At 41.2% G+C, this 11,123-nt stretch overlaps 1 protein-coding gene across 1 annotated transcript; it reads right to left on the bottom strand.

The window, feature by feature from the left end:
- Positions 1-653: 653 nt before the first annotated feature.
- LOC149302676 (U11/U12 small nuclear ribonucleoprotein 48 kDa protein-like) lies at positions 654-8,471 on the bottom strand. The gene is made up of 10 exons (XM_089482304.1): positions 8,341-8,471; positions 7,200-7,398; positions 6,546-6,660; positions 6,393-6,449; positions 5,248-5,328; positions 3,910-4,098; positions 3,315-3,436; positions 2,923-3,029; positions 2,062-2,214; positions 654-705 (listed from the first exon to the last, which is right to left on the bottom strand). Exons 1-10 carry the CDS (start codon positions 8,469-8,471, stop codon positions 654-656), a joined length of 1,206 nt encoding a protein of 401 aa, XP_089338430.1.
- Between the last annotated feature and the right edge of the window lie 2,652 nt (positions 8,472-11,123).

Below are 11,123 nucleotides of genomic sequence, written 5' to 3'. Positions count from 1 at the left end.
CCTTGCACGATGCATTTAGCGAATAAAGCACTGTTCACCCATGCATCATGTTCTGTTATGCTTCTAGTTTCATTTAAGTGCATTTCTAGTACAAGCCACAAGCATTCAAAAAACGTACAAATGACAGTGTGATGAAGCCATAAGCATATTAAGAACACATCACTAGTCATTAAAGATGAAGAGCCCATGTCAGTTATACATGACACATTAAACAATTCACTATGAAAATGATAAATGCTACATTACTAAAAATATATGGACATTTGGTCGATCATCTCATTCCAAAATCATGTGCATTGAAATGGAGTTTTGAGTGTCCCTTAACTGGTGTTTTAGTTCATTATAAAAGGGCCCAAACTGCCTTTTTTCCCAGCAAAAGGCTAAGCTGGCTCTGTATAATTCATAGTTCAACTATACATTATACAGGGCCTGCGCCAGCAAAAGCTTACTGGTGTTTCAAACCTCATAATGAATAGCATAAAGTCAAGTAGCTGAAACACAACCCCGACTACTCTCCCTTTAGTGAATAGACCAAAGTGTTTGTTAACATATCATTGTCTCAAATTAAGAGCACAGTCGGGTTAATTTGCTCTGTAACTCATATTTAATATGTTTCAAGAAATATTACATTTACAAAATGAATCAAACACTGCTTAGTCTTCTTTGTGTCGTCTTCTTTTATGACTGCGGTGGCGTTCTTTCTCCCTGAAATAAAACAAAACATAGTATACGTTTAGAGAGACCACACGATAGCTGGGTGGGATCTTTAACCCCTTAAAGACAATGGGCGGTCCCTAAACCCATTGAAAACAATGCATTTTGAGCCCGTACATGTACGGGCTTTGTCATTAAGGGGTTAAATACATGCAATTGCATGGATTCTACATCTCTGAACACATCTTCTGTAATGTGTACATTCAAGGCCATTAGAAGGGGTCTGCTTCTAATGAAACCCCACCTTGCACATTTTGGCAAGCACACCCATTGACTTGTATTGAAAGGGCTGTCTAGGATACCATAGTATCTCTTTAACCCCTTCAATCCCAGGGGTTTTTGGTACCTCAAAGCCCAGAGCAATTTTGCCATTTTTGCGCAGTCGGTTCAGAGATTATTCTCTTTTCCTGTGAATAGTGTACCCATGTAAACTATATATTGTTTTTTCAAGGAGAGATAGAGATTTCTTTTGATACCATTAGTTGGATGATTAGCTGAAAAAGGTGTACATTTTTTGTATAATTTTTATGCCTATGGCTTAACGGGTTTGGGGGTTGTGAACGGGGGCAGGAGGGTTATACTAGCTAGATGTTATGCTAAGGCAATGGGATGTAAAGTTTTATAATTTTATTTTTTTTATATTTTATTTTTATTTATTTTTTTGTATTTTTTTATATATATTTTTTTACACAAAAATGGTTAGAGGTCCTCTTAGGGACCTCCTGAACATGCCAGTGATGTCACAATGACATCACAGCTCACATTTTTTTTATTATTATTATTTATATTATTATTTTAATGATTTTTTTATTATTTTTTAAATGAATTAACTGCTTTTTTTTCCTTCACTGCTTCAGGACGGGAGGGGGAGTGAGAGACATGGTTTCTCACTCCCTTCCCCGCGATCCCCCTGCACCGATCACACCTGCAGGGGATATCTTGTCCTCCGATGACCTTCCTGGTTACGTCAGCAGTGACGCAACCCAGAAGGGAATGCGCGATCGGGCACTTTGAAACGTAACAGCTTTCCGGCTTCCATGCCGGAAGCTGTTACAGCAGATCGGAAAGCAGAAAGCCGGCGAATCCAGCTTCTGCTGTCAGTGGGGAGTCTGATCTCCCGTGCAGCGGCAGGGATGTGTCCCTGACGCTGCAAGAAAGGCTGGACGTACCGGGACGTCCATAGGGGTTTCTTAATAGGTGTTTTTTGGACGTCCCGGCACGTCTATAGGGGATTGAAGGGGTTAAACACTCAGAAGATTTCCATATGCATTTGTAAGCTCATTCTTTATGTCTGTGATGGTTCAGATAACCAAAACGAGCTGTAATTTTAATTAATGTAAATCTTGCCTGTCTCTCTTCTGTTTAGAGTCCTCTTTATCCCGACTGCGGTGTCTGCGTGGGCTCCTGCTGTGTTCTCGGTGGCGTCCAGAATGCCGGCTGTCCCTATGACTATCTGTGGAATGCCTGGAATCTAGGGAAGGTGACCTCGGCAACTCTTTCCTACAGGAAACACAAACAATTCATCAAATTACTTACATATAGATATATATAAATAATGGGTCTGCCTGTTTTTTGTTCTCCTGCATGCCCATTGAGTTCTTTAGTACCGTATGGTAGCCTGGTACTTCACGAGTCAGTTACTTGTGGTAAACACATTTGGATTTAATTGGATTTACAGTCTTGTGTCTTTTTCAGGTCCCTGGATGCTTGACAACCAGACATGATTAAAATATCTGGTTTTATGTAATCCAGGAAACTAGAATTCCATCGCTATTGCGCTGAAGCGTTGAGGAATTTTCTTGTGGTGGAACAGTGCAAAGTGTGATGATGCAACACATTCATGACATAATTTCCCGGAACAAACGTTTTAAATCATGGGTGCGAGTTACGTAGGAGATAGCAGGCGAAGCATACATGTCTCCCACACAGCAGCACTATGCTCCCTCTAGTAAGAAGTTTTACATATTACACTATTTGTTCAGTCTTGAAGGTATATTCCGCCCCCTGTTGGTCTTTTGCTTTAGTAAGGGAACATTATTAAAGGAACATAACCTACACCAAGGCTCAGAAGCACCCACAGACAGGAGCAAAAGCGACATATGCCCCATGGCTCCTTCTGCAATTCGGCCAAGGCAGCGATTTTGATTAAATAAAAAAAATAAATAAAGGAGAGGTGATAAACATTTACTCAAGAAAAGCATCACTTGCCGTCTAACAGAGGATGATGAAATGGAAGAGCTTGCTTCATCATGTGCTTCATCCTTCCAGTGGCTGGTCAGCTCTTCCATGTGCACATCTATGACATCTCGTATTATCTGTAAAGAAAAATCAGTGACTTCTTCTTGGAAACAAAAAACGGAAGCAAAAAATTATAATGCCCTTATGCTAAATAGAACGGTCACTTTTCCTAGCTAAGAATCTGGAGACATCAAAAGCAAAAGGTGTACCGATTCACAGAAAGCCAAATAATATCACGCTGTCCATAACTACCATCATCATAAAAAAAACCAAAAAACTACAGGATTGTAACTCAAAAGATATTTTAGTCTGTATTTTGAGGAAGCCATACTACCGGTAACTCTGTTTCTGAAGCGCCTTACCTCTGTGTACGACTTCTTAGTTATGTGAACGTTTTTTGCTCTGTAAGATTGTCTTCGTCTCTTATAATCTCTCATTTCTGCCATGATTTCAAGGTGCGATTTAGGAACTTTCTGGCCATCATCTAACAAACAAACAGGGAAAATAATCAGGACATCATTCGTTCAGTGTGTTAATTGCTGTGCTTGTGTATAATTACAAAAAGAAGGGGATTCTAGTCTTGGTTTAATGGCTGTACTTCCTACAGAGATAAGGAAGAAGTACCAGAGCAAAATCTTACAAAAACTAAAGCCTGTCAAAACGCTAACTTATAAAATAGCCACATCCATGGAACTATACTGACCAGTGTGGCTGGATTTGTAAAGAGGCGTTTATGGTCACATGAATCAAATATTACTTCTAATAGTTTGTCTTAAAATATTACAAAGAAAGCATTTTGACTTCATAGTCTATATTGTCCCTTTACTCAGCCGAAATTCCGTACTACTAATCAATACCTACAGACCATTAAGAATTATACAATTCAGCCCCTCTTAGTGCTACAACTCTCTACCGTGCTAAAAAAAACATTAGAAACAAACTACACAGAACCTTTACCTTGGTTGATCTTGGCAGCAAAATCCTCAAAAAGATCAGAATTATTCTGATCCAGAAGCGTTATAGCTCTCTGCTTCTTACTTTCACAAAGGACATAGTCATAGATGGCCAGTCGGTCCGCCGGTGTCAGGTCACAGGTGGCATGCTTGTGATTCTGAGGAACCTCAACAGGAGAAGAGGAGTATGCACCTGCAGTTCATGAAAAGATTGGCATTGGTGGGAGATTATTTACCAACAAAGCTGCTGACATAATCCTTCACATATTCACATACACAGAAAACATACCCACAAATTAACACAGAAGGGTGTGAAAGACGTGAATCCATTTATTAAATTTATTGAACCAAAATTCTCAGCGCAAGTGTGAGCACACTGCCGATAGTAACCAGGTTGCACAGAATAATGGATAAAACCATACATCATACAGGCAACTGCATCACATCCATTACATTTTGATAAACAAGTGCAAATCTTTTCTTATTTGGAAGGATTCAAAGTCAAGGTTATACGCTAAAATGTTTTTCTTAATACTCAGGGAAGGTTCAAAGGAAAATGTGTTTCTTGGTTTCTTGCAACCACTTTTAGCAGAAACTATTTTTCACTATTGCCCACCCTCCAAATGGACTGAATTAGACCATAATCATAAGATGAGGCACTGGCAAAGTCACATGTATTGGACCAGGCTAAAAATTTAAGACATCTGAAACCAAGCAGAGAATTTACGTAACCTAAAAAACACCCCAGAAAGCCTGCAAAAGCAAACTGGATCGCTCTTGATACAAAACCATGGTTGCCCAGAATCGACTCTGCTACTAAGACGGCGGCGATATAAATCGTGTCTTTCGAAAAGGATATCACTTGGAAAAAGGATACCGTACATACATATGGGATCGTATCGGAAAATGGCAAGATATCCATTTTATACTCACCCCTGTTATAAAAAGAGAAAGAACCAAAGACAACCATTGTTGTGCTTAAAGTAATAAAATGATGAGCTGATGTTTTATTATCATCAGTGGTATATTGAGTTTAATGGAAAACATGCATTTCCAAACATATTTAGGTATTGATAGCATGAGATTTGTTTTTACATATCTTGTCAAATTTGATGATGCTGTCCAACCTGTGAAAAATACGTAATATAGCATAACTTCCCATATGCTCCCTGGTGCACTCCTTCACATGATGAGCATAAAATAAAGCAAGTCTTGGTACGAGCACACATTCTCACGAAAGCCTTGATTTCTCATGAACCACTGATGGCGGCGTTGTCAGCATCTGTACTTCACTTATAAATACACTTGTTTATCTTTTACAAGTAGCTATCGCCACACTTACTTTTGTCGTAAACTCCATCATCTCTGCCACTTGTCGCATTATCCCTATTTTCTTTAATTATCTGAAACTGCTTATCTTTGTCTGTTGGAGAAAAGAAACCGTATGAACAATTTTTCTTTTAAGTAAAAAAACATATGTTTTCCTGTCTATGTTGAAAATACATAAAATAGAGAAACATATTTTAGATTCATAAATGCCAGTTGAAATTAACATTAGCCATGAATCAAGAAAGAAATAGTTAGGGAAGGAAAGATTACTAACAATTAAGTTAATGTCACACAGAAAAATCAATGGACTGTGATAAGCTCTCACTTGGGATAAAGTAGTTTCTTCTTAATAAACGGATGGGTCTGTGGCAATAATGGTATCAGGATCAAAGTACTCCTTTAAACAAGGATATCTAAGGAAATACATTCTATAATGTAGTATCAAAACTGCAATTAGCACACACTTAGAGGGACACTCCAGCCTTCATATGCAACTTAAAGTATATGATAGCTGCATCGTCCGTTTAAAGTTTAAAGTTAACGCATGAGTGGAAAGTGTTACAATTTATTTGAATAAGGAGCACTTTCCTGCCTCTGATTGGCTGCTTGAACCAGCTAATCAGTGGCAAGAATAGCCTGACCATGGAGGTAGAGTGGAGCTGCTGCAGCAGGGCTGCATCTTCCTGGTCAAGCAGTTGGAAGAATGCAAATTAAAGTACTCTGTGGGGCTGTCAGGGACATCGAACCTTTCCTTTAAGTATCAGTCGGTGAAGGGAAATTCGGGTATATAAACGTTAGTCCCCATTTTAACAAGAATAAACCGATATCGAATAAGGAGATAAGCCAGATAACAGTGACTGGGATGCAGTCCGCTGAACATATAGTAGCAAGGTTTCCCTTCTTTTCCCCCCCCTCATAATTTTGTCAAGAGAATCAGGGTAGCGTATATGCCTTGAATTTGAATAATCAGATTTGTTTACTTAAAAAAAAAAGGGGGATGTTATCACATTAGATATATAAATGGACACCATGTAAGGGTCTGCTAAAGTCGGCTATTGTTACCTGATTCCCAGTAAAGAAGCCATGCAAAACAGTGAAAGAAAAGTTAGTATTGCAGCAGTTTTGTTATTGGCTAGAAGTGAATGGAAATAGACGTACCTATGACAACCCAAGGTACATTTGCTTTTTCATAGAAAAAGCGAGGATCGTATATTTCTGCCTGTATAGAAAAGAAAAAGAAAAAAAGACTTAACTAGTGAAAAGGGGCCATTCAGTGATAACCCACAAGCCATCGCAAGGCACTTTCATAACCTACCTCCTCCTCCTTGCTATAACCCAGTTTCCGGAGCCTACATTTAGCTACGTGCTTCTCGAGTGAGGATTTAGGCATTCGATGATTACTGTCGTATGGGCATAGCGCGGTATCCTATAACGAAGATAAAATACAACTTATTGAACCAAGCTACACAGCTGATTGCATAGCAATTTATCTCATTCCATTCATTCTTTAATTAGTATATTCTGATCTACTACCAGATAAATTCTGTAAGCGGCATTGAACACACTAAATTAGGGCACGATCGACACCCGTGGTAGCAAATTGCACTTGATGCCCTGAAAGTATAGAACGCTTACGGCAAGTTACTACCAAGCATCCCTCTTTAGGATAGAAAGGGACTGCCACCCCCTGCCCTCAACGTGTATAACTGAATTATACATGCCTAAAGAATATTTACCCAAGTAGCAGAGCATGTATATAAAAGCTTTAAACATCTATAAATCCAATTGTGTAAATAAAACGCAAAATGTTCTGTAAAATTCTGTACTGCTGCTAAATAAATGCCTATTAAGACCTAAATAGTTGCTCCCAGAATCATAGGACTGAATGGGGGTTCACCCCTTCCTTTAGCTACGTATTACATTCATAGTAACAAGCAAAGGTCAGGGATGGATTATGGGTCCCACCTGCTCTCCCGGTGCGAAGTCATCTTCCCACCCCAGCTCCTCCAGCAGCCTAGACAGACGGCCCTGACATTGCTCGGTAAACTCTTGTAACTCCCGGAGCAGATGTTTACGACTTCCAGGCTCCGCTTCCTCCATTGTGTCGCCGCAACCGGAATTCGCTGCGAGAAGGGGGCGGAGCCGGAGCGTTTCAAGCCTCGCTCTGGAGTGGAAGACAAATAAGGAAGTAGATGTACGTTAGAAGTAGTGGACGTGTGGTATTGATGCTTCAGTGGGGTTCCCCGTTCTGGAGGGTGACCCCCGGTCAGTCTTTTGTAAGACATCAGGTTTGGTTAGGCTGAAGGAAATGCTTCAGTATTCTACAGCCATAAAAGTGGCAAGAATGTGTAAATACGCAGCAGAAAGGTTTTTATACAAATGGGAATAAATGCGTTTATGGGAATAAAATACATTATTTTTCTAAATGCCTTGTTTATTGAAACAGCTATCAATTACAAAATCCTACCTGCTGACAAACAATATACCCCAATCAAACTAAAATATAGCTCTTTGGTCATTGAAAGTATTGGGAGGTATGAGGCAGTCCTGTATTTATGGCACTGGTCAGCAAAAATGCTATATACATTGCTTTTTTATTGTTATTAATATCTATATGCAGTGCTTATTACAGTAAGTATATTCAAAGGGTATGACAAAACTAGAACCGACAGACGACAAAGTGGGCTATGCTCGCAAGCTTGAAATCTTAATGAATTGTCACATATCAGTACTACTGACATCTAGTTTAAGGTGAAACCCATCTGTAACATCGTCATACATGGTCATAGATCTATTCCAACATATTATGGAGGGAGAATGCTGAAATATATCCTAAATGTTAACGTAGACACACAAGTCAGATTCTTATACCTTGAGACACTCCAGATTTCACCAATACGTCCAGAGCTCCTTACCAGGCATCTAGGTCAGTGTGATGAATGTCTGGGGTGCCAGGTTATCTCCACTCCATTGCAATGCCGCTTCTTGCCTCCTATAAGGAGCAGGATAGGGAGAGATTGCCCCCTCGGTGTATGTCCTTGGGACATCAGTGTGATCCCAGGTCCCTTATAGCCATGAGTGGAATTCAGACATCAGGGGATCTTACTTCTCTCGTTGCTTCCCCGGGCTTCTAAATACCTGGGAACCCTCTGCCTCTGGATATACAGGGTCCCGCTTATGCAGGTTGCCGATCCCATCGACGTTGTGGGCATTTCCCCGCTGTTGCATAGCTGGCATTTTCCCTGGCATGGCTCTGCACATGCAGTGAGGTTTGCAGCAGTATGTGGAATCTATATACTCACAGAAGGGTTTGTATACTCATTGATGCTTTTATGAGATATCTGCTACGGTTAGTTAATTTATATCTTTATATGTTTTTTTTGTTGTTTTTTTTCCCACTCAGCAGGTGAACTTACAGGAGAGTGTGGTCTCAGTGTACCAGCTTCTCTATATTTTATGAAATGTCATCCCCATGCATTGGAACTTTCTCAACAAGCTGCCCCTTAGGCTCTTGAAATACTAACCCTTCGATGGGGGGGGGGTGAAGATTTTATGTATCAACTCAACAAATGTCCGTATGGAAAACTTGACTTCTCATTAATTAAAAATAGACCTGCATTCAAACAAGGATATCCACCTTAAGATGTACGGTAAGTAGTATCAAATATATTTATTAAATAAAGTGCCAAAGAATCCAGACACATTTCGCACTAAAATAAGTGCTTACTCATAAACTCTAAGGGTTAAGCAATTAGTTCTTCAGGTTTCTTTGGCACTTTATTTGATAAAGATTTGTGATACTTCTTACATTTGGAGTGTGAGACCTGTGTTTTTTTGTGCTGTTCCTGTGAGCTTTGGATAGGTATCATGGGTCCAAAGGCCCCCAGCCCTGAGGCTGTGTTCATGCTGACGCTCATAGCCGAGGGACTGCGGGAGGGGGGAGTGTGGCGGTCAGCATACCTGGAAGATTTATTTTTTCCATATCCACCTTAAGATACTGATAACAAACACACCTTTTGGGAATCTTATATAGAATCACAGCAGTGTAGAATAAAAAGGAGTCGGTTTCAGACTGGCCCGGATAATCTGTACCTGTACCTTGAGAAGCCGAGATTGGGAAAAAAACCCTGAGACTCCAACAAACCTTGAGATGGTCATGCCCAGTGAGCTTCTGCTGTGAGAAAAACATTGATCGCCCCGTGTAATCATAGCCAGGAACTCTCAGGGTTTCTGCCCCAATCAAAGGGCGAAGGGCCAAAATCTCAGGGTCACACAGTCTGGAACTGACTCCTTCCTACTCTACAATGCTGGGATCATATGTAAGACTCCCAATTGGTTCTCTTGTTTCCAGTCAACATTTCCATGAGAATCGTATTAGAGCCATTTTGATAACATATTTGGCAAGCCCATATACATCATGAATCCCCATTAAAGGGTTAATATTTCCAGAATTTCAGGGTCAGCTCATTTAGACTATCCCACCTTCCCACTTTTGTGAGCAATGAGGATCATAGGAGAGTTTGGGACATCCTCTGATCTCATCTAACCAGCCCAGGCCATTGTTAAATGAGAGCAGTACTGGCCTGCATTGCAGCTCTTATGTGGCCACTTTGCAATGCTTTTAGAAGCAGAGTGCCAGCAAAATGTTGGGAGTTGGCCAGTTTAGCTCAACAGTCAGTGATCTAAAATAATCACTTTAAAACAGATAGTAATGAAGTTTTTATTATTATAATTTTACAGTATGTTATTTCATTTTTGTTGCACTGGCCAGAAACTGGTAGACCACAAGGGAGAACGGTAGTATCACGGCCTCTGAGTAGTTATATATATATATACACTGCTCAAAATAATAAAGGGAACACTTAAACAACACAATGTAACGCGAAGTCAATCACACATCTGTGAAATCACACTGTCCACTCAGGAAGCAACAATGATGGACAATCAATTTCACATGCTGTTGACAACAGGTGGAAATTATAGGCAATTAGCAAGACACCCCCAATAAAGGAGTGGTTCTGCAGGTGGTGACCACAGACCACTTCTCAGTTCCTATGCTTCCTGGCTGATGTTTTGGTCACTTTTGAATGCTGGCGGTGCTTTCACTCTAGTGGTAGCATGAGACGGAGTCTACAACCCACACAAGTGGCTCAGTTAGTGCAGCTCATCCAGGATGGCACATCAATGCAAGCTGTGGCAAGAAGGTTTGCTGTGTTATGGAGGCGCTACCAGGAGACAGGCCAGTACATCAGGAGACGTGGAGGAGGCCGTAGGAGGGCAATCCAGCAGCAGGACCGCTACCTCCGCCTTTGTGCAAGGAGGAGCACTGTCAGAGCCCTGCAAAATGACCTCCAGCAGGCCACAAATGTGCAGGTGTCCACTAAAACGGTCAGAAACAGACTCCATGAGGGTGGTATGATGGCCCGACGTCCACAGGTGGGGGTTGTGCTTACAGCCCAACACCGTGCAGGACGTTTGGCATTTGCCAGAGAACACCAGGATTGGCATATTCGCCACTGGCGCCCTGTGCTCTTCACAGATGAAAGCAGGTTCACGCTGAGCACATGTGACAGAGTCTGGAGACGCCGTGGAGAACGTTCTGCTGCCTGCAACATCCTCCAGCATGACCGGTTTGGCGGTGGGTCAGTAATGGTATGGGGTGGCATTTCTTTGGGGCGCCGCACAGCCCTCCATGTGCTTGCCAGAGGTAGCCTGACTGCCATTAGGTACCGAGATGAGATCCTCAGACCCCTTGTGAGACCATATGCTGGTGCGGTTGGCCCTGGGTTCCTCCTAATGCAAGACAATGCTAGACCTAATGTGGCTGGGGTGTGTCAGCAGTTCCTGCAAGAGGAAGGCATTGATGCTATGGACTGGCCCGCCCGTTCC

Source organism: Sceloporus occidentalis, unplaced genomic scaffold, assembly GCF_023333645.1.
Source record: "Sceloporus occidentalis isolate IW3139 unplaced genomic scaffold, rSceOcc1.0.p SCAF_18, whole genome shotgun sequence".
Classification (NCBI taxonomy): Eukaryota; Metazoa; Chordata; class Lepidosauria; order Squamata; family Phrynosomatidae; genus Sceloporus; species Sceloporus occidentalis.
Note: the sequence above shows the minus strand (reverse complement) of the source record. Positions and strands in the feature narration are given on the sequence as shown.